The sequence below is a fragment of the Lepus europaeus genome, chromosome 6 (assembly GCF_033115175.1).
Source record: "Lepus europaeus isolate LE1 chromosome 6, mLepTim1.pri, whole genome shotgun sequence".
NCBI classification, from domain to species: domain Eukaryota; kingdom Metazoa; phylum Chordata; class Mammalia; order Lagomorpha; family Leporidae; genus Lepus; species Lepus europaeus.
Genome location: NC_084832.1, coordinates 37,208,336 through 37,233,216, shown reverse-complemented (window position 1 = coordinate 37,233,216; position 24,881 = coordinate 37,208,336). Strand labels below are relative to the sequence as shown.

The window sequence follows — 24,881 nt, the reverse complement described above, 5'->3', positions numbered from 1 at the left end:
AGCACTTGGGCCATCCTCCACTGCACTCCCGGGCCATAGCAGAGAGCTGGCCTGGAAGAGGGGCAACCGGGACAAAATCCGGCGCCCCAACCGGGACTAGAACCCAGTGTGCTGGCGCCACTAGGCGGAGGATTAGCCTGTTAAGCCATGGCGCTGGCACCATTAATTCTCATAGTACAACACATTAAGGATAGATGTCCTACATGGGGAGCAAGTGCACAGTGACTCCTGTTGTTGATTTAACGATTGACACTCTTATTTATGACCTCAGTGAACACCAATGGCTTTTGTTATGAGCTGCCAAGGCTATGGAAGCCTCTTGAGTCCACAAACTCTGACCTTATTTCGACAGGGCCATAATCAAAGTGAAAGTTCTCTCCTTCCTTCAGAGAAAGGTACCTCCTTCTTTGATGGCCCCTTCTTTCCACTGGAACCTCACTCACAGAGATCTTTCATTTAGGTCCTTTTTTGCCACAGTGTCTTGGCTTTCCGTGACGGAAATGCTCTTATGGGATTTTTAGCCAGATCTGAATGCCTTAAGGTCTGATTCTGAGGCCAGAGTGTTGTTTAGGGCATTTGTCATTCTATGAGTCCCGCAGATTTTTCTGGGAAAAGGCCAGATAGTGAATACTTCTGGCTTTTTAGGCCTTTTGGAACTTTGCCTTGAAAACAGTCATAGACAATACATAAAAAATACTTTATGTATGTAAACAAGTAGTGGGCCAGATATGGCCTGGGATTTTTGGTTTTTTGACTTCTATTGGAGTCTGAAAATTATGAGAAAACAATAAACAAAACAATTATACTATCCTCACTTTTTAAAAACTCTTTGTTATGTTTAACACCTTTTTACAATCTGGAAACTGAGGTATAGAGACATTAAATGATTTGCCACAGTCACTCAGCTAATAATGCTATAGCCAGGTAGTCAACTATACCGGCCTCACTTCTGACTTTGGTTATTGTACCAAATTGCTTCTATAACCAGTTATTACAGATAATGGGGACTATTATGAATGTTGTATGACTATACAGTAAAACTTTATAGTATTTTTAAAAAGAAAAATATTTTTGCAATAATAAGCCACCTAAAAATCAAAATTAGAAAATGCAAGTCCTTCAATGATTTCTTGGTTCAAAGATAATGTTTGCTAGTTTTTTGCATACCCTTTCAGACTTTTCGTTGTGTAAGTTCTTTTAAAACACAAATGGAAATCAAATATATATATACTAACTTATAAACCCTCATGGTTGTGTGACAGATTTCCAAGTCAGAATATGTACATCTACTTTATTCTTCTAAAATACTTGATAGTATTTATTATCATCTGGCATAAAATACGCATACAATCAAATCTCCACTGATAAATATTTAGGATTTTTACAGTTTAATGTCCTTAGAACTAAATGAGAGTACTTCAGTTTTTCATGGCCAATTGGAATTCAAAACTAATCTTATTTTGGTACAAAAAAATGATGAGATTATATAGATAATGGGTCTTCAAAAAGTATGGAAATGTGTGTTATGAAAAAACTATGAACGGATTTCAATTTTTTTTGGTACCAAAATTATCTTTGAATTACATTTTTAATGAACTTTTTGAAATATCCATATATATGTTTATATAAATGTAATTGCACATTTCTAAGATTATGTTTTAAAGCTGTACAAAGGAAATTGCTGTTAAAGGATATAAGCATTTAAAGTACTTATAAATGTTGCGGAATATCCTCTAATATGGTTGTATTTTTAAAAAATATTTTATTTATCTATTTGAGAGGTAGAGTTACAGACAGAGGGAGAGACAGAGAGAAAGGTCTTCTGTCTGTTGGTTCACTCCCCAAATGGCCGCAACGGCTGGAACTGCACCCATCTGACGCCAGGAGCCAGGTGCTTCCTCCCGGTGTCCCACGTGGGTGCAGGGACCCAAGCACTTGTGCCACCTTCCACTGCTTTCCCAGGCCACAGCAGAGAGCTGGATTGGAAGAGGAGCAGCCGGTACTAGAACCGGTACCCATATGGGATGCTGGCGCCGCAGCAGAGGATTAACCCACTGCGCCATGGCACCCGCCCTGCTTGTATGTTTTTAATAACGGCATAGTAAAATGCATTTTCACCCATATCCTTATGATCACTGAGTACTATTGTTCTTTCTTCTGTATTTTGTCAGCTTGGTAGGTGATAAATTAATTTTTTAAAAACTTAAATCTTCATTTTTAAGAAGTGTTTCATTTGTTGTCTCCCACATGTGTGATAGAAACCAATTGCTTGAGCCAACACCACTGACTCCCAGGATATGTATTATCCATAAGCTAGAGCTGATTTTGTGGACATAGTAACTGCTAGGCCAAATGCCACCTTGAATTCTTGTTTTATAACAAATTTTAAAAATTGAATCAAAAAGCAGAGAGACACACAGAGAGGGGCAAAGACAGATACAGAGAGAGATCTTTCCTCTGGTTCACTCCTTAAATGTCCACAAGAGCCTGGGCTGGGCTAGCCCAAAACCAGGAGCCTAGAACTCCATCCAGGTCTCCCACAGTGGTGGTAAGAACCAATGTGCTTGAGCATCACCTGTTGCCTCTCATGGTGCACATTAGCTGGAAGCTAGGGACTCAAACCTCAGCATTCTAATGTGGGATACTGATGTCCCAAGCAGTGCCTCAATAACTGCGCCAAACACCTGTCCCTGACTCGTTTTTGTGTTACATTTTACATGTAGACTGTTGACTTTTTTTTTTTTTAATAGTATGAAATATTCAGAACAGAAGAAGAGGAAAAAATAAAATCTCAGGGACAGGACGTGACATCATCAGTATATTTCATGAAGCAAACAATCAGCAATGCCTGTGGAACAATTGGATTGATCCATGCTATTGCGAACAATAAAGACAAGATGCACTTTGGTAAATAACTTTTCCTTACTGCTATTTTACCTCCTTTAGGTAAGCTAATGTCAACGAGCACTAGGGGGTGCTCTAATTCTTTCAAACTATAAAGTATGAGCAGGCTCTCCCAGTCCCCCGACCTTCCGTACTATAGGAAGAAACAGTAATCCTTTCTCTTCCTTTATATTGTTGATAAACAGACTCCGCAAATAAACCTATAACTTAAGCCCTGTCATTTATCCCAATATTCTTATATTCCTGATTAACCAATAAAAGTATTTTGTTTAAAAAACAGCATACTTCTAATATTTCCATAAATTAGTCTCTGTGATATCAAGGCTTTTCAATTTTGTCATCTTTGATGTTCTCAGAATCTGGATCAACCTTGAAAAAATTCCTGGAAGAGTCTGTGTCAATGAGCCCTGAAGAACGAGCCAAATACCTGGAGAACTATGACGTCGGTACCTTCTTTGTTTCTCAATCTTGTATGTGGGCAAAGTTTTGTGGGATTGTAGATTCTTTTAGGGAGTTTGTCATGAAACTAGTTTTGAGTAATTATGGATTTTATGTTGTCTATTAAGAAAACCTTTTGTACTTCTCAGGTAACTTAATCTAAATAGCCATAAATATTGATAAATTGCTACTTCTTTTCTGCATCCAGAGCTGAAGGGGCATATAAAAGTAATTTGATTTATGAATTAATAAAACATCTTATGTTTGACTGTTACTTGCTGTTTTCTCCCTATAATAAATGTATTTCTGGCAATAATTTATATGTCTTTCACCGGGCATTTAGAACTAGACTGAAGGTGAAAGGAAAAAACAAAGATCTAAAGGTAGACATTAGACCACACAATATACCATAGCAATTTTATCAGCGTAAAAGCTGGGTCACTTAACGTAATTTTCAGTGATTGTCTCATTTCATAGCACTATTTTACAATGGTTCCTTGAAGTTTAGCATTTTTGAGGTTGGTTTTTCTTTTGAAGGTGTCTTGACTTTTTTTTTTCAAGTTTTCTTAATCTTTATTTAAAAACATAATCAGATGCACCTTGCTGCTTACATTCTCTGGTTGTCATTTGTGTCTTACCTTCTAATAACATTATTTAGTAGATAATAAATTCTTTGGCACTAACAGTATAATATGCAAATTATTTGACTAAACTAATGCCACGTGCAGAATTTGTTCCCATTAAATTATTTGATTAGATCATATTTAGCAATCTAATCAGCTTTAATTATTTTAAGTGGCTTTTTCATTAGAAAACCTGGAGATTTCATGAAATGTCTTTATATAAAAATAAAATAAACAGGAAGAAAGCCTCTAGTAATCCCACCAATGAGAAGTAGCTACCATTAATATTTTCTACAGGGAGTATATATGTATATATACAATTTTAAAAAAATTGATCACACTCTAATATTGGTTTTATAAGTTGCTTCTTCGTTAAACTTATCACAATGTGTTACATACCAGTAAGTATATATTTGACTTTATCATTTAATGGCTGTATAGCTTTCCATTGAATAGTGTTTTATTTAACCAATAAATAAATTTAATAGTTTCTCCCTTTTTCATTATTTTTAAAAAAACCTGCAAGGTACATCATTGTACTAAATCTACAAATATCCTTAATTATATATAATTATGTTCAATTATCTGTAAATGTACAGACTCCTAGAAGAGAACTCACTGGGTCAAATGAGTTGGGGTGTTTTTAAGGCTTTGATACCTACTGCCAAGCTGCCACTCAGAAAGACTGTCCTTCACCTGCAGTATACTGTAGTGCCCATTTCTCTGCATCTTTGCTAACAGAGGGGATGATAAGAGCATTTTTGAAAGTTCAGGAAACCAAATATACCAGCTTCTGACAAATGCATGCTTTTTGCTCTGCGTTTCTAAACTGCTGACTGAAGTTGCATGATTAAGCATAAATACAGGCAGAACTGCAGAGGCGCATGGAGCCTGGAGAAGCAGATGAGATCAGCTTCTTTGCTCCCTGTCTGTGAGCTGCTCACTTTATTCCAGTCTCATTTGAATAGTGTTAATTGTTGGCAGGTTTTAACAATTAAGTAAGTTAAATTACCCTGCTTCCCCCCAGGAAATTACAAATAGTTGGATATTTATTGTCTAATAAGTAGACAATAAATTCAGAGATTTGTGTCTAATTAACAAATTCTGAATAAATTCAGAGATTTGTGGGCTGGAAAGTAACAGCAGTTCATTTGCTTTATCCAGTTAGCATCCTGAAATATCAATATTAAACTGTTCCCAAATTCCTATCAATTTTTTGTTTGTTTATAAGATTTTAAATGTTAAACTTTGTTGTTGCATTCATTTAAAAAGTTGGATATGATAGCTTTTTCCTATAAATACCTTGTATTCTTCTTACAGGCCATTCGAGTGACTCATGAGACCAGTGCCCACGAAGGTCAGACTGAGGTATTTCATATTTTTTCAAAATTCTTCTACTACGTGTACATTTAACCATAGTGTTATTGTAGGCCATGTAGTTTTAGGAATTTACTTGGTCTTTTTCTTTCTTTGGGAGAATTTGCTTATGCAAAAGCACAAAAGCAGGTTTGACAAGCTCTTAGCATGCAGCTTTGATATCTTCATCTCAGTTTGTCTAATCGTTTAGACAGATGGTGGATTGTGTGCTGTTTGCTTTGGTTAACAGGTAGCCGTGTCTTCCTTATCAGATTCCTTTGAGTTCAAAGTATTTTGAGGAATGTATCTCCACTGCCGTACAGCTCGATGGCCAGTGTGATTTTTAACATGCTCAGCTTCCAGAAAAAATACATCATTTTCAGCCGGCACCGTGGCTTAACTGGCTAATCCTCTGCCTTGCGGCGCCGGCACACCGGGTTCTAGTCCCGGTTGGGGCGCCGGACTCTATCCCGGTTGCCTCTCTTCCAGGCCAGCTCTCTGCTATGGCCCGGGAAGGCAGTGGAGGATGGCCCAAGTCCTTGGGCCCTGCACCCGTAAGGGAGACCAGGAGAAGCACCTGGCTCCTGGCTCCGGATCAGTGCGATGCGCCGGCCACAGCGGCCATTGGAGGGTGAACCAACGGCAAAAAGGAAGACCTTCCTCTCTGTCTCTCTCTCACTATCCACTCTGCCTGTCAAAAAAAAAAAAAAAAACAAAAAAAAACACATCATTTTCTTTGCTCAGTACGTCCATTCTGGGGCAGTGTGATGATCTTCAGCATTTCTTTCCTGTTACCCACTTCAGCTGGGTCAATTCATTGCTTCATTTTTCATCCTGTTGGTTTCTCTCATCCTCTCCTTCCATTTCTTCTCTCCTGTCTCTTTCCTTCTCTACAACTTTCACTGTTCTATTATTGGGGGAAGTATGTCAAAAAGTATTTTAGTCAAAATGAGTAGAATTTAATTAAAGCTGTACGGTGTGTTTGTAGCACACTTAAGTGTTACTACCAGAGAATTACAGACTTCTTTTTCCAGATGTGACTTGAAACTACACATTTGCATATACAAACTAACATTATGCTTTGAAAATACTTGTAAAACATTCTATCTTCAAAAAAATTAAAGTTTTATAAGATGATATAACTACACTCTTCTTTTTTATTATCTATTTTATTTATTTGAAAATCAAAAATCATCCACTGGTTCACTCCTGAAATTACTACAATGGCTGGGGTTGGGCCAGGCTAAACCAGGAGTCTGGAACTCTCTCTGTGTTGCCCATCTGGGTAGCAAGGGTTTAAGTACTTGATCCATCTTCCGCTGTTTTCCCAATGGCATTAGCAGGGAGCTGGATTGGAAATGGACTGGAACCAGTGCTCATATGGGATGCTGGCATTGCAGCTTATGGCTTAACCTGCTGTGCCACAACTCTAACCCCCTACAATTATTAGATTAAACAGGATAACTGTGAATGTTTACACTAAAATCATTTAGCAAGTAAGATAATAGTTCTCTCTATAATTATGTCATACTTTCCTGGTTTCCTTTTGGTATTGCTTTGAAAGGTATGTTTTTGTTTTTCTTTTTGTTTTTTACAATATTTATACAAACAGACATGGAAGTGTCACATCTAAATGTCCTTAGTACCAGCTTGGAAATTAATAAAATCCTTTGTTTTTTGTATCACTTTCTATAATCCTGAGCATACTCTTAATCTTCATTATGGTTTGGCTTACAAATTTGTAATGTTAAAATTAATGATGATAGATGGGTACAAATTTATAGTTTTGAATTATTGATAATGGGGCAATTATGACACCTGTGTCCTATGTTAGGGTACCTGGGTTTGACTTCTGGTCCTGGTTCCTAATTCCAGCTTCCTGCTAATGCAGACCTTGGGAAGGTTCAAGTAATTGGGTTTCTACCACCTATGTGGGAAACCTAATGGAATTCCAGTCTCCTGGCTTTGGCCTCAGTCCTATTCGGAGTGAACCAGCAAATGGAAGCACTCTCTCTCTCTCTTTTTCTGTCTCTCTGCTTCTCAAATTAAAAAAAAATCAATTAAATATAAAAACTGCTTTAAAATATAGTCACTTCAAAATAAAGTTTGTTTTTACCATACCCTCTCTTGCTGCTTTTTGGAGTTTCATCCAAATTATGGCTTTAAATACATCTTCTTAGGTGATATTCACATCTCTTTTTTTCTAGCCCTGTAATCTCATTCTCACCAACCTTGGATGCCTATTAGACATCACCTGGATGAGCTACCAGTAATTTAGAATGCACTTGTCCTTGTTGGACCTTATCATCTGTTTTAGACTTTTTTATTCCTTTGTTTTCTCTGTTTCTTATAATAGTGTGACTATACATTTTCTCTACTATCACTAATCTAATGCAATTTTGTTTAACTTTTTGTTTGAAAGATCAGCTTCTTGGGCATATTTTCAATCTTTGTTCTTTTTTTTTTTGAAATGCTTACTTTTTTTTGTTTTCATCTACTTGAAAGTCAGAGCAGCAGAGAGCGAGCCAAGGAGAGAAAGACACACACACACACACACACACACAACAGATAGACATCTGTTGGTTCATTCCCAAATGCCTGTTAACAGCCAGGGCTGGACTAGGCCAATGCCAAGAGCCTGGAACTCCATCTGGATCTTCCATGTGGGTATCAAACGCACAAGCACTTGAGCCATCAGCTGCTACCTCCCAAAATTCGTTGGCAGGAAGCTGGATCATATGAATAGGTAGATCTGCAATTGACACTTCAATATGGGATGTAGGCATTGTAAGTGACAGCTTAATACACTATGCCACAATGCTCAGCCCTCAGCATCTCTTCTAATTCTCATTCACTTTTATACAATTCTACTGGATTACCTTTCCTGAAATGTGACTTGAATCAGCTGGCTATTTAAATTTTTCTAGTGTTTCCTACTGCATAAAGTAGTGATTCTCAAGGTAGTATGGAGGTGGAGTTAGAATTTTCTGGCCTTTTCAAACTACACTCTCATGAAGATTAATCTTCTATTCTTTTATTTTCTTCCATAGTTAAGAATCACAACTAGAGTAAGCCATATTTTTATGTGTATTACAGTGCTGGAATGTATTAGCATGATAAAAAGTATTTGAGATCCCTTCCTCAAACCTATGCAGTTAGCTTCAACCTCTTTAACCCAGCTCTGTTTAAGGTTTTTCTTACGTTGTTTAACTTTGCAACAGCTTCAAATATTTAAATATTTAATATTTAAATATTTCTCTCTAGCCACTTCTAGGACTTTTTGGTTTTGTTTTGCTTTGTTTTAAGATTAGTTTGTTTATTTGAAAGGCAGAGTTACAGAGAGAGAGAATTGAGACCCAGAAGGAGAAAAGAGATCTTTTATCTGGATGCTGGTTCACTCCTCAAATGGCTGCAATGGCCAGGGCTGGGCCAAGCCAAAGCCAGGAACTGGGAACTCCATCCAGTCTCCCATGTGGGTAGGAGGGGTTCAAGTACTTGGTCCATTTTCCTCTGCTTTCCCAGGCACATTAGCAGGAAGCTGAATTGGAAGCAGAGCAGCCAGGACACAAACAGGAGCCCACATAGGATGTCAGCATCTCTAACGGCAGCTTAGCCTGCTGTGCCATATGCTGACCTGCATCTCTTGTTTTATTGTTGCTCTTCTTCTCACCGTTCCCTCTTTCTGCAAATATTCTTTCAGTTTTTCTGCTTCCTACTTCAGCCCACTCTTCAACAGTTACCTTAAATATGACCTTTTATATGAAGCAGTTCCTGATTATTAGGTCTTGAGATGTTTTTTCCTTTCTAAAATCTTTTGTGTATGTTCTCTCTAGCTGTTTACATTTTAGCTATTTTAATATTATTCTTCAGTTATTTAAGTGTTTTTTTTTTTTTTTTTTTTTGACAGGCAGAGTGGATAGTGAGAGAGAGAGAGAGAGAAAGGTCTTCCTTTTGCCGTTGGTTCACCCTCCAATGGCCGCCGCGGCCGGCGCATCTCGCTGATCTGAACCAGGAGCCAGGTGCTTCTCCTGGTCTCCCATGCAGGTGCAGGGCCCAAGCACTTGGGCCATCCTCCACTGCCTTCGCGGGCCATAGCAGAGAGCTGGCCTGGAAGACGGGCAACCGGGATAGAATCCGGTGCCCCTATCGGGACTAGAACCCGGTGTGCTGGCGCCACAGGCGGAGGATTAGCCCGTTAAGCCACGGCGCCAGCCCAGTTATTTAAGTTTTAACAATTCTGAAATTGGAATTTGTCATACAATTGATATCATAGTTTTCTTAGTCTATTCCCTTAGTGGAACATAAAATGATGCCTGGTATAACTGATGGTGCTTTAGCTGGATGAATTTTGTTGATATGAGAATACTTACAAAAATTTCATGAAATTGGAATTATGAGATATTTATTATGGTGCAAACATCTTTTGAATTGCATGCATACTTTTCTCATAATATGTATTCTTTATGAACTATTTGAAGACGCTTCATATCTTTCTTACTGTGGCTCTTGGCCTAGGATTTTATTTATTTATTTATTTGTTTATTTTTTTTGTCAGGCAGAGTTAGACAGTGAGAGAGACAAAGAGAAAGGTCTTCCTTTTCCGTTGGTTCACCCCCCAAATGGCCTCTATGGCCGGCATGTTGCGGCCGGCACGCTGCGCTGATCCGAAACCAGTAGCCAAGTGCTTCCTCCTGGTCTCCCATGCGGGTGCAGGGCCCAAGCACTTGGGTCATCCTCCACTGCCTTCCCGGGCCACAGCAGAGAGCTGGACTGGAAGAGGGGCAACTGGGACAGAATCCGGCGCCCCAACCGGGACTAGAACCCAGGGTGCTGGCGCCTCATGCAGAGGATTAGCCTAGTGAGCCATGGTGCTGGCCAGGCCTAGGATTAGTGTCAGCTTCATTTATTCATGGTCCAGATTACTCAGCTGTTCTTCGCATATTGGCACAACACCACAGTTAGCTGAGAACTGACCTTGGCAGTGTAACTACCTAAAGAGGCCAACTCTTGGTTTTCTGTAGTCTCCTGAGTAAATACACAAAACATATCTGTTAGCCATTGTTTCTCCATAGGACATTGTTAACATTTTGAGAAGATTCAGGTCTTTGTTTTGTGAGATGATTTTTTTCATTCCAGGGTGAAGTATAGTGGATTTCTAGTCTCCCAGTCACTGAGAGAACAAAATCCATACCTTATGTTTCCAAATCAAGTAACTAAACTCCTGTACCAGGGATTATTTTTCTGGTCATTTCATTTTAGATTTAAGCTACCACCCATGGGCTTAAGAGTCTTGGGCATATTATTATCTCCATTGCCTTCTATATTCCAGGTTGGTGGTTTTATCAGTTTCTACCAAATACCCAGATCTTAGGCAGGTGTACCAAAATACCACTGGATGCCTTAAACATCCGAAATGTTTTTTTTCTCATTGTTCTGGAAGCTAGAAATCCAAGATTTCCAAGGTGCAACTGGTTGGTTTCTAGTGAGGTGCTCTTTCTGACTTTTAGACCTTTCCTCTCAGGACACATGAAGAGAGACAGACAGAAAGATATGGTGCCTCATCTTATAAGGACAGCAGTCCTGTCAGGTTAGGGCTTCAGCCTTATGGTCTCATTTATCTTTAATTACCTACTTGAAAGTCTTGTCTCCAAATATAGGCACATTGGAAGTAAAGGCTTCAACATACAAATTGGGAGAATGTGGCACAATTCAGTCCGCAACACTATCTTTCTGCTTTCCAATGACCTAGTCCTCTTGTGTGTGTGTCTTTCCTCTTTGTGGGGTGGTATCTTCTCATCTCTCAAGTCTTGACTTGAAAAATCATTTTTCAGGGAAACCTTCTTTCATCACTATGAAGTAGGTCTGCCTGCCTTACTTTCTATCATAAAGTCCTGTTTATTTTTTTTTCTTTCACATTTTAATAATTTACTGTAAATTTTTTCTTCCTTTTGTTTGTTCTGCTCCCTTAATATATATTCCATGGGAACCTGGGCCTTGTTTGTCATTTCACTTTGTATACTAAGGATAATGCTGGCCATACATAGGCATTTATAAGAAATTGCATAATATAAGTGTGAAAGCACAGCATGTACGCTTGCCTTGCATACTGACTCCAATACTTTCCTTATTGTAAATTGAGATAATAGCATCAACATTATGGGAGTGCTATCAAGATTAATGAGTTAATCATATGAATTGCTGCCTGGTGTTTAATGAGCATTCAATAAATATTACATGGTAATTTTATTTAATTAAGTATCCAGAAAATGAATCTGGGTGGGAGAAGAAGTTGGGAGAAGATGAGGCCAAAATTATACAATAAAACCAGATTAAGAGGAGCTTGGGTTTTATAGGCAACAGGCAACCACCCCAGGTGATGTGTTTAGTTTTCAGCATATTGAGTTAAGGATGAGGGTTTTTTTTATTTATTTATTTTTTTTGTTATCTGTGTAAGGGTCTAGAAATCAGGGGGAGATAGATGAAGTCTTTTATACTTGAGTAGTAGTTAGACCCTTCTGAGTAGTCAGGGACTAACAATAAATCCCTGGGGCTCATAGGTGTTAAAAGAATAAGAAGAGATTATCCCTGATCCAAGGTAACTATTAGAGTTCCTAAAATGTAATGTATTGAAGTGGAATAGACATTTTGAGATTCAATGATTGTTTATAGCCCTTGTCTCTTCTGTTGAGGAACAGTATTTTTTTTCCCTCATACTATTTGTTGAACTCTTTTGCTTATTGTAGGGTTAACTTTACAATCATTAAGTAAACTGAAAGTAGATCTATATAAAAATTAAGAGTGGGAATGGGAGAGGGAGGAAGAAGATGGGTTGGCATGTGGTAGAGGGAGGATAGGTTAGGAAGTATCAGTATGTTCTGTATATATGAAATACATGAAACTTGTATAACTTAAATAAAAAATTTTTTAAAAATGAGTAGAGGAAGAGGAGCCAGTAATGATACAGTTGTATTATCAGTGGCCATCATTGCTGACATCATTGGTACTATCAGAACATTTTTATGGGAATAGAGGAGGCAGAAGCCTTAATGCATGCTGAGGTTTTAGACTAAGTGAGGATTCACTAAGTTGAGCCATCAGAATAGCAGTACTTTTTTCAGAAGGTCAGCTATGATATGCTGATAGAATGTGATTATTTACTTTCATGTTTCTCCCCGTCCTTCCATTGCACCATGATTGTCCTGTAGACATTGACAAGTACAGAAACGTGAATAGTAGCTATACCTCATGTGTGATTCATTAACTTACACTGAAAGTTAGTTCTTCCACCTTTCACTTAAGATTAGAAAGATGAAAGAACAACAGTGCAATATGAGGAAATTAAATTATCAGTGTTGGAAAGAGTTCTTTGTTTTCTCTTTGATTTTCCTCCTGCTGTAAGCACCATTTTGTACTATATTCTAGATATGGATAGAATAAAAGTGCTACTGGATTTGCTTCTCTTTAATAATGCTACAGAAGTAGTTGGTGTTATATGCCATTTGAGTCCTATAGCAGCCCTATGAGGTATAGATGTTGTTACCCCATTTTTATAAATGAAGCAACTGAAACACAGAAAGGTTTAACCACTTGACTCAAGGTCACATCCCTGTTAAGTGGCCTTGAACTTCAATTATGAAATCAGAATGTCTGGCTGCAGAGTACAGTTGTAATCCCAGTGTTCCCCTTATCCCCTATCTCCAAACAATCACTTTCAATGACATTTTGATAAGCTGATTTCAAAATATTCTGTTAAGAACAGTTCTTTGTATTAGTCTAAAGTTCTTTTTTTTTTTTAACTTTTATTTAATGAATATAAATTTCCAGTGTACAGCTTATGGATTACAATGGCTTCCCCCTCCCATAACTTCCCTCCCACCCATAAAGTTCTGATATGTACTCTAGCTTGTGATAGGAAACAGCCTGAGTGAGAAATGGTGAATTGATAGTATCAGTTTCTCATGAATTTCTTTTCTCTGCAATGGTTTCTTGATTTGATTTTGAAAAACTATGTTAGAAAAATTAATAAGAGATATATAAAGACAACCATCAACTAAGATGTTAGTTACATATATATTATGGTAATACACTAGCATGTATTGGCCCTATACTAAATATGCTGAATGTTTTAATGGACAAATAATTACCAATTTTGAAATTACTATAATTAGATACACATATGCTCAGTCAAGCAATGCACCAAATTTATACATCCATTCCTACCAATCCTTTCAGGATGACTTGTAGAACAATGGATTACGTGAAATTCCAAGTTGATGTGATCTAGGCTTCCACTGAAGTTCATAGCAGATTAAAAGATTTCCTTATTTTAAGGCTTTTCTATTCAAAGAAGATTATTCCCATATGTATTTTAAAAATTGGGAATAAATATCACTGGTGCAATAATGGAAACCGTCTGAAAAATATGAGGACAGTAAATCTAAAAGATTGTTTTGTTTGCCTTCAGGCTTTACCTTTGCTTGGTTGATATTTATCTAGCAAATAATTTTGAAAAGTTTCTTTTTTGTCCATGTTAACCGTGAAGCCAGGCCAGATAATTCAATATTTTTCAATAAGCATGCCAGTATGGAAAATACAGCAAAAATATTTTTAGCATTTATGAATATGGACTATCCTTGCCTTCTGATGATGTGAGTTATCAATTTTGATCTTTTCCTGGGCTAGCCATAAGTGGTAGGGTGCTCTCTCAATGCTGGGCAGTGGCAGTGAACCTTAGCCTCCAGTCAAACTGTGATCTTGAGAGTAAAGTCACCTACAGTATACTCTGCTGGTAAGTAATGATGTTTGCTGGGTTAGGACTAAATGCATTTTCAACTTAGTGGTATTTTCAACTTACCATGGTTTACTGGGCTACCACTTGGTAGGTTGAGGAACATCTGCACTTACTTTCAGTTTTTCTTTGTATGTGTCTTTTTTTTTTTTTTTTGTTTTTTTGTATTTTTGACAGGCAGAGTGGACAGTGAGAGAGACAGAGAGAAAGGTCTTCCTTTGCCATTGGTTCACCCTCCAATGGCCGCCGCGGTTGGCGCGCTGCGGCTGGCGCACCGCGCTGATCCGATGGCAGGAGCCAGGTGTCTATCCTGGTCTCGCATGGGGTGCAGGGTCCAAGGACTTGGGCCATCCTCCACTGCACTCCCTGGCCACAGCAGAGAGCTGGCCTGGAAGAGGGGCAACCGGGACAGGATCGGTGCCCCGACCGGGACTAGAACCTGGTGTGCCGGCGCCGCAAGGCGGAGGATTAGCCTAGTGAGCTGCGGCGCCGGCTTTTGTATGTGTCTTTAAAGCAGTTGATCAATTTTGTGGGATTTTTATCTTAATATTTCATCATGAACATTTTCTTATTTCATCACAATATCTTTCTAAGTCTTTATTACTGTACACTATCATGTGAGTAAGCCATAATTTATTTTCTATTTCCTTAACTCTTGTTGTTAAGATTATTTTCAGTTTCTCAAGTTCAAAATATAACATCATTAAATATCTTTGTTTATTTGAGAATTCATCCCAGGTTTTTTTTTTTTTTTTAAGATTTATTTATTTACTTGAAAGTCAGAGTTAAAGAGAAAGAGGGAGACAGAGAGAGAGATCTTCTGTCTCCTGATTCATTCCCCGAATGGCCCCAACAGCCAAGGCTGAGCCAGGCTAAAGCCAGGAACCAGGAGCTTCATCTGGGTCTCCCATATGGATAGCAGAAGCCCTAACACTTGGAACATCTTCTGCTGCTTTTCCCAGACCATTAGCAGGGAGCTGGATCAGAAATGGAGCAGCTGGGACATGATCGGGCACCCATATGGGATGCCATTGTCACAGGTGGCAGTTTTACCTACTATTCCGCAAAGCCATCCCAGGTTCTTTAACATAGTTTCTTGGGGCCCTTGCTGTGGCTCAGCAGTTTAAAGCTGTGGCTGCAGTGGCAGCATCCCATATGGGCACTGGTTTGTGTCCCTGCTGCTCCACTTCTGATCCAGCTCTTTGCTAATGTGCCTGGGAAAGCAGTGGAACATGGCCCAAGGGGCTTGGACCCCTGCACCCACGTGAGAGACCCAAAAGAAGCTTCTGCTCCTGGCTCCTGGCTCCGTCCTGGCCCAGTCTTGGCTGTTGCAACCATTTGGGGAGTGAACCAGCCAATGGAAGATCTCTGACTCTCCCCTCTCTGTAACTCTGCCTTTCAAATAAATAAATAAATCTTTTTTTTTTTTTTTAGTTTCTTATATGTAGAATTCATGACTCAAAGGAACGAACATATTGAAGTTTCTTGTAATGTGAAATATTTTTTCTTTCATTTGATCAGCCAAATACCATTGTTCCACAATATTTGAGGAGAACTGGTTCCAAGGTTTGGAATCCCCAAGGATACCAAAATCTACAGATGCTCAAGCCCTTTTAGAATATTGCTTAGTATTTGCACATAACCTATGCCCATCCTCCTATAACTTTAAATCATCTTCAGGTTACTTATAATACCTAATAATAAAATGTAAGTACTATATAAATGTATTGCTTAGGGAATAGTGACAAGAAAAAAGTCTGCATGTTCAGTATAAACAAAAATTTATTCTTCTAATAGTTTCAATTTGCAGTTGGTTGAAACAATAGGTATGGAACCTGTAGTTTGTGGGGGGCTGATTAGAATCTGTTTGACTGCCTACTGTGCTAGCAGCTATAAATACAAAAAACAGTAAGACTTTACTTCTGTGGAGACAATAGCTTTGGACAGTGTTCAGTTCTTACCAGTGTTGAATTCTAGAGAAAAATAAAGTTTGATTGCTAATGATATTCCAGAGAGCTTTAGTAAAAGTTTATAAAATGAATTTAAATCATGAAATAAAATTATAATTAGTTTACAGTGAAATACGTGGTTGGTGTGATTGGTCTATAAAAAGGCTTACCTTGACCACTGGGTAAGTAGTAGGTAACTTACAGCTTCAGGTGATCATAAATGTGTTCATGAGGATACTTTTTTTTTTTTTTTTTTGACAGGCATAGTGGATAGTGAGAGAGAGAGACAGAGAGAAAGGTCTTCCTTTTTGCCGTTGGTTCACCCTCCAATGGCCGCTGCGGCCGGCGCATCTCGCTGATCTGAAGCCAGGAGCCAGGTGCTTCTCCTGGTCTCCCATGCAGGTGCAGGGCTCAAGCGCTTGGGCCATCCTCCACTGCCTTCCCGGGCCATAGCAGAGAGCTGGCCTGGAAGAGGGGCAACCGGGATAGAATCCGGCGCCCCAACCGGGACTAGAACCCGGTGTGCCGGCGCCGCAAGGCAGAGGATTAGCCAGTTAAGCCACGGCACCGGCCTCATGAGGATACTTTAAAAAGCTTAGTTGAAAATGGAATTAAAAAATAAGTTTGTTTTGGTGAAAAGATTTTGAAATGCAAGCATAGTTTTTTTTCCACAATATATATCTTCCATGAGATATTTGAAGTACCCTTGTACGTAATTAAAATATGTTGTGTGAATGTGTGTATGTTTTTAGTTCAAGAAAATCCTCGGAGTTGTTTTGTTTTGTTTGGTTGGTTTTTTTTTTTTTTTTTTGGTCCATACAGGACAGACTGAAGAGGGAAAGAGTTTGAAGTTTCATTTTCATTCAGTGTATAACTATAGTTTACCTGACTCTATTTTACTCTGAAGTACAGTTTTTAGATAGTTTCTTTTTTTAAAGATTTATTTATTATTTGAAAGGCAAAGAGTTACACACACACACACACACACAGAGAGAGAGAGAGACTTTCCACCTGCTGTTTCACTCCCCAGTTGGCTGCAACTGCTGGAGCTGGGCCGATCTGAAGTCAGGAGCCAGGTGCCTCTTCCTGGTCTCCCATGCGGCTGCAGGGGCCCGAGGACTTGTGTCATCCTCTACTGCCTTCCCAGGCTATAGGAAAGCTGGATTGGAAGTGCAGTGGCTGGGACTCAAACTGGCACCCATATGGGGTGCTGCAACTGTCGGCAACGGCTTTACCCACTATGCCACAGTGCTGGCCCCTAGTTATTTTCAGTATGTTAGAATTACAAGATGATAGCAAAACTCAATAAGCAAAATATATTTTATATGCACATAAATTAAAATGCTCACATATTAATTTATTTTCCTTAGGGATTTATTTCCTTCTTTTCTTCTCTTTGAATAGGAAGAAACTTAGTTCTTACATAATATAAAATTGGAGTTACTAACTTTCTTGGATGAATTAGATGGAAACAGTAAGTGACATACTGATGTAAAATGTCATGCAGTTTAGGCCATTTCCCTACCTTTGTTAACATGTATGACACTGTAGCTTTCTGATCTTCTTTGTTGATTTGTTTGTTTTCCATGCTTCATTTTCTTTATTCCAGCAAGACTGAAAGTAAATATTTGTGGGGCAACTTCATTTTATTCTGTTCTTTCTTTTTTTAACATTTTATTTATTTATTTGAGTGAGAGAGAAAGGTCTTCCATCCACTGTTTCATTCCCAAAATGGCCACAACAGCCAGAACTGAGCCAATCCAAAGCCAGGAGCCAGGATCCCCTTCTGGGCCTCCCACGTAGGTGCAGTGGCCCAAGCACTCAGGCCATTCTCTGCTGCCTTCCCAGGACATAGCAGAGAACTGGGTCAGAAGAGCAGAAGAGGAGCAGCCGGGACTAGAACTAGCACCCATATAGGATGCTGGCGCTGCAGGCGGAGGCTTAGCCTGCTACGCCACAGTGCCGGGCCCCCATTTTATTCCATTCTTTAAACTGAGAAATGCTGTCAGTGTTCTGTCCTTGCTCTTATACTTTTGTGTCTGTCTTTTTAGGCGGTTGTTGTTTTTGCATTGAATTATTCCTCAGGTAGAGCCTTCCCCTTCTCCTTCATCCTCCTGCCCTCTGTCTTTTCCTCTCCTTCCCTCCTTGATTCTCCCTCTCCCTCTTTCTCTTTTTTTCTCTTTCTACTTTTTCAGTTTCAGAGTTTTAGAAATGGAGGTAGTTAAGCTACTTATCTTGTTTACGCTCCCAGATCTGACTAGATGTAACTCTTCTATCCAAAATCCCTTCACTAATAAAAATAGAGTTGAGGGATTATGTTTGGGATAGGCAGATTTTTCTGTTTGTTTTATTTGAAACCAAAACTTTCTAGAATGGAGGATAATGTTAGTATTGAAGATTATTTTCACTTGTAATAAATTAGAACCTTATTTGAGGTTACTCTCAAATCGTAAGGCCAAGAATTTCTGGGAATTAGTTTGGAGAGCTTAATAATGGTAACTTGACTTTCATGTAATGTATAGAGATATAGGCTATTAAAATGGACCTCATACATGGGGAATTACATATCCAGTAGGAGGAGAAAACAGTTTTTCAAGAATATCTCAGAGTCTGTGGCCATCTTGATATATTAAGTGAACAGAATAAAGAAATTTGCCATTATCCAGATTTTCCATGGAATATATAGTGGTATTTGTGTGTTTTGATATCTAGCCCATGTCTGACTTTGACTTCTTTGCCAACTGAACATGGATACTCTGTAGGAAAGTTTTCATCTCTCGCGTTGATCTCATGTTACTTTCCTATAATAAGTTCGAGCTTTACATTTGCTGTAATCTGAAGTATTGTACTGAAATTTAATTTGAAAAAAAATCCATGGAATTCCACTTAGACTTAATTTGTAATTTTTATTTTAAATTTGTTGTATGGGTATACATATTCTCATGCATATATATATATATATATATACACATATATATGCCCTTACATATGTGTGTGCACATACCTTCTTTTCATAGTATTTGGCATACTTAGACAAGATCCCAAATGTATCCCTTTTTATTTGCTAATTTTTAGACTGAGTGCTGTTTCGAAATCTGAAAGGCCATGCCATTTTCAAGGAATAACTGTTAAATTTGTTATCATCAAGTGTGTATTTTATCAATTTTTTATAAAATTGATAAAACTAATCAAAATTTCTAAGGGTCATGTAATAAAAGGACTAAAATTCTTGTTCTTTTTTTTTTTTTTAAGATTTTATTTATTTATTTAAGAGGTAGAGTTACAGAGAGAGGGAGAGACAGAGAAAGGTCTTCCATTCGCTGATTCACTCCCCAGTTGGCCACAGTGGTTGGAGCTAAGCTGCTCTGATGCCAGGAACCAGGAACTTCTTTCAGCCCTCCCACACGGGTGCAGGGGCCTAGTGCTTGGGCCATCTTCTGCTGCTTCCCAAGGCTATAGTGGAGAGCTGGCTTGGAAGAGGAGCAGCTGGGACACAAACCAGCACCCATATGGCATGATGGTGCTGCAGGCAGACACATAACCTACTATACCACAGCGCTGGCTCCAGATTTTTCCCTTAAAATGAGCTGAATCTTGTTCTTTTATGAGTTGTGTTCTTATTTGTACTCTGTACAAGAGAGCCACAAATATTATAGGCAGATAATCTAAAAAATTTTTACCATGAGATGACTGGGTTGTTGGAAGATGGGGGCACTATTTCTGCATGGTACAGTGTCAGTGAGAATTTTCTTAGATGTCCTTAAGCGTCATGTATGGGTGAATACAGTAGGAATTTTTTGAGGTGCCTACCTGCTTCCAAGTATTCTCACCTTTCTAATTCTCACCACTTTGAAAGTGTGTCTGGCATCTTATTATAGTGATAGTTACCATTTCCTGAATTCATTTTAGATGGGAGGCTACATGTTTGTCTTCCCTGATCTTATCCTTTCAATACCATAAGATATATACTGCCCCATTTTATAGGTGGAAAAACTGAAGTCACTAACTTGCCTAAGGTCACACAGCTGGCAACTACTTCTGTGCTGTTAAGGCAACAAAATGTATGGGTGAATGAAAATTACTAAAACAAAAAGAAAATGAAATTTTGAAATTTAAAATTGCAGTTAACTTAATGCAAATACCCCTATGTAATCAATTACAAATGATCAGGTTGTGCTGAATACTTTGTTCTTTCATACCCTTATATCTAAGTCAATGCTTAGTGTAGTGGGTTTTTTCTTATATAGAACTTGAAATCTTATCTTTAAACCAATGACTGCCTTTTGATAATTATGTTCTAATTATGTTTTTTTTAGATTTTGGAAAACAGTAATTATTTTAAGTATCTACCAGCTAGTGATCTCTCATGTTCATGGAAATTACATGGTTCTAATGATGTTTTTCTTAATAACAACATGCCAGTTTAATTGAGAAAATGCTTTGGGTATAAGCCAAAATCTGCTGTCTTTATTTTAGCATTTCAGAATACTTTAGTCTTAAGTGCTTCTGATATGGTATGAAACACTTGATTTCTTCCTTTTTTTTATTTAAAGTGTTTTGTTTTTTTTTTTTTTTTTTTTTTTTTTTTTTTTAAGGCAGAGTTATAGAGAGTGAGAGACAGAGAGAGATTTTTACCCAAATGGCCACCTCAGCCAGGACTGGGCCAGGCAGAAGCCAGGAGCCAGGAGCTTCATATGGATCTCCCACATATGGGTGGCAAGGGCCTAAGCACTTGGACCACATCCTTTTGTTTTTTTAAAGATTTATTTATTTCTTTGAAAGTCAGAGTTACACAGAGAGAGAAGGAGAGGCAGAGGGAGAGCGAGGTCTTCCATCCACTGGTTCACTCCCCAACTGGCCGCAACGGCTGGAGCTGTGCCGATCTGAAGTCAGGAGCCAGGAGCTTCCTCTAGGTCTCCCACGTGCATGCAGGGGCCCAAGGACTCTGGCCATCCTCCACTGTTCTCCCAGGCCATAGCAAAGAGCTGGATTGCAAGTGGAACAGCCAGGACTCGAACTGGAGCCCATATGGGATGCCAGCACTGCAGGCAGTGGCTTTACCTGCTACGCCACAGCGCCGGCCCCACCATCTTTAGCTGCTTTCTCAGGCACATTAGCAGGGACCTGTATCTGAAAGGAATGCCCACATGTATCGCAGCATTGCAGGTGGTGGCTTAATCTGCTATGCCACAACTCCAGTCCCACACTTGATTTCTTAATAAGGAAGCACTTCAGGTAGACCCTCTGTTGCCTTTTTTAAAGGTCTGCATCATTTCTTCTTAATATTCATAGTATTTCTAATTCCTTCTTATTGTTAAATAATTTAAAGAATAATTCCTTAATTTTTAAAAACTATATGAAATATACTGTATGCATTATGAAAGAAAGTAATTTGTCCTCTTAGGACCTGAAATTTTTTTGGTTTGGCTTTTTTTCCCTTCTGAACTAGTTGTAAGTTTGATGACTAGAGAATATGTTTTAAATGTGGTTGGGGAACACAGATAAAGATAGTAATAGACGTGCCTCTATGATTCAGTTAATTTAGTTGACATTTGATGGATGAGTGGCTTTGCGTGTGATGGAAAACACTGACATTGGAGCCAGGAGTCATGGGTCTGCCTCTGGCTCTGACAGTCACTAGTTATGTGGCTTGGAGCAAGTCTGCCAAGGCCTTGTGCTATGCATATTAAAAAAACACAACACTGCCATGAAGCTTACAGACTGTGTCCACAGAGCTCACTCTGTTTCTTTTTTAAAAACTCTGAAGGGAGTTAAGTCAGAATCAGAATGCTTAAAAGTCTCTTAAACTGAATCTACCCAACTCTTTCATGAAATAATCTCTAAATTCCTTAGCATTCCTTCTCAAGAACATTTTGTCTGCTTGTAAAAATTTGTGGGGCCGGCGCTGCGGCTCAACAGGCTAATCCTCCGCCTTGCGGCGCCGGCACACCAGGTTCTAGTCCCGGTCGGGGCGCCGGATTCTATCCTGGTTGCCCCTCTTCCAGGCCAGCTCTCTGCTGTGGCCCGGGAAGGCAGTGGAGGATGGCCCAAGTGCTTGGGCCCTGCACCCGCATGGGAGACCAGGAGAAGCACCTGGCTCCTGGCTTCGGATCAGTGCGATGTGCCGGCTGCAGCGCGCTGGCCGCGGCGGCCATTGGAGGGTGAACCCGCAGCAAAGGAAGACCTTTTTCTCTCTCTCTATCTCTCTCTCACTATCCACTCTGCTTGTCAAAAAAAAAAAAAAAAAAAAATTGTGGGGCTTCAGAAAAGCCCATGCTAGATTTTTTAAAAACTATAATGGGCAAGCTTATATTGCACGTAAAGTGGTGTACATGAAATTACACTACACTTTTGCAATATCTGCATATTAGAGGGGTACAAATCATTGTTAATGTCCTAGCATTGATGTTGGTTATTTTACTTATTTTTATTTTTTTTTAAATTTATCTATTTATTTGAAAGGCAGAGACACAGAGAGAGAAGGAAAGAGAGAGGGAGAGATCTTCCATCCGCTGGTTTACTCCCCAAATGGATGCAATGGCCAGGACTATGCCAGACCAAAACCAAGAGCCAGGAACCAGGAGCTTCTTCCAGGTCTCCCACATGGCATGCTGGCACTACAGGCAGCAGCTTAACCCTCTATTCCACGGCACGAGCCCCATCTCAGTAGTTTTAATGAAATAAAATAATTATTAGTAATTTTTGTACTCCTCACCAGAATTGAAAAGCTAGTGGAGAAAGAAAAAAACTGATGGAGAAATTATTGGAGAAAATAGAAAATAGAAAATCTAATGGAAGTTACTAGGAAATGAGAAAGCTCATGAGACAGTGAGCTCTTTATTAAAACTCTACTTCTGAAATACTCTGGAATAAACCGTGTGTGTGTGTGTATGTGTGTGTATGTATTTAGTGAGTATAGAAGATAATTTGAAAAATTAGATACTTAGCTCAAGAACCAGCTCACAGTTTCAGTTTTCATATTTGAAAGCAGGCCTAATTTAAGCTGTTACTAAAGCAGCTGAATAGATAGTTAATATTAAAGAGTTAAAAGTTGATGTGTTTGTTTTTAATCTCCATGCTTCTAAGAAGAAAGCCCAAGAATTTCCTGATTCCATAATAGTACATTTCATTACAAAGTACTCTAATCTCTTGAAATGATACTTCATAAAATCTTTTCCTGAATTATATGAACTTTTTTGGGAACTGAAAATGTATGTGCTGTATAGTGTAATTTCTGTATTATTAATTATCTTTTGAAATTGTAAAGTTCAAGGTAACATGTAAGTATTCATTTAGCATTAGGAAGTAGAAATAAATGACTAAACACTGTTGGTTCTAATGTTTTATATTTCAACATATTTCTTTTCTTTTTTTTTTTAAAGATTCTATTTATTATTTGAGTTACAGACAGTGAGAGGGAGAGAAAGAGAGAAAGGTCTTCCATCCGCTGGTTCACTTCCCAAATGGCTGCAATGGCAGGAGCTGGGCTGATCTGAAGCCAGGAGCCGGGAGCCTCTTCTGGGTCTCACGCAGGTGCAGGAGCCCAAGGACTTGAGCCATCATCTACTGCTTTCCCAGGCCAAAGCAGAGAGCTGGATCAGAAGAGGAGCTGCCAGGACTAGAACTGGTGCCGGCGCCGCGGCTCAATAGGCTAATCCTCCGCCTAGCGGCGCCGGCACACCGGGTTCTAGTCCCGGTCAGGGCACCGATCCTGTCCCGGTTGCCCCTCTTCCAGGCCAGCTCTCTGCTGTGGCCAGGGAGTGCAGTGGAGGATGGCCCAAGTGCTTGGGCCCTGCACCCCATGGGAGACCAGGATAAACACCTGGCTCCTGCCATCGGATCAGCGCGGTGCGCCGGCCGCAGCGCGCTACCGCGGCGGCCATTGGAGGGTGAACCAACGGCAAAAGGAAGACCTTTCTCTCTGTCTCTGTCTCTCACTGTCCACTCTGCCTGTCAAAAAAAAAAAAAAAAAAAAAAAAAAAAAAAAAAAAGGACTAGAACTGGTGCCCATATGGGATACCAGTGCTGCAGGCAGAGGATTAACCCACTGTGCCATAGTGCCAGCCCCTCATTTTTTTAAAAAAAAAAAACAATGCTAAGTATGATGGAATTGGAACAGTAAGATAGTAAACAAAAGCTTTCTTTGCAATTACAAATGAAATAGTCATAATATATAGTACAATAATATATCATCCATTTAAAAACTTCACATTATTTATTTGAAAATCAGAGAGACAAGGAGAGTGAGAGAAAGAGACAGACATCTTCCATCTGCTTGTTTACTTCCCAAATGTCCACAATATTCAGGCAAAAGCTAGGAGCTGAGAACTTAATCTGGATCTCCCATGTGGGCTGCAGGGATCCAACTACTTGTACCATCACCTACTACTTCATAGGGTGCATATTAGCAGGAAGCTGGAATTGAGAATGGAGCTGGGATTTGAATCTGATATGGAATACAAGTGTCCCAAGCAGTGTCTTAACTGCTGTGCCAAACTAATGACCCACATACATCCTGTTTTTAATAATGTAGAACACTAGCCAAATACACACACACACACACACACAAATGTGTAGAACTCATTTGGTAAAGTGTATTTTTGGAGCTAGCACCCTGTCTTCTTTCATTCATCTTCATTTATTTATTTAGATTTATTTGAAATCCCTGCAACAGAGCTACACCAGGCTGAAGCCAGGAACTCTGTCTAGGTGTCAGGAACTCAAATATGTGGACTATCATCCACTGCCTCCCAGGTGCATTGGCAAGAAGCTGGGTCAGAAATGCAGATTAGGAGGCCAGCGCTGTGTCACAGCTGGTTAAGG

General features: G+C 39.2%; 1 protein-coding gene across 1 annotated transcript in view; it reads left to right on the top strand.

The window, feature by feature from the left end:
- Window positions 1–24,881, top strand: part of UCHL3 (ubiquitin C-terminal hydrolase L3) — a 53,014-nt gene that overhangs the window by 5,712 nt on the left and 22,421 nt on the right. Inside the window, exons 2-4 of the mRNA XM_062195300.1 lie at window positions 2,751–2,907; window positions 3,261–3,346; window positions 5,286–5,333. Coding sequence (XP_062051284.1) covers window positions 2,751–2,907; window positions 3,261–3,346; window positions 5,286–5,333 — 291 coding nt within the window. The remainder of the gene's footprint in view (window positions 1–2,750; window positions 2,908–3,260; window positions 3,347–5,285; window positions 5,334–24,881) is intronic.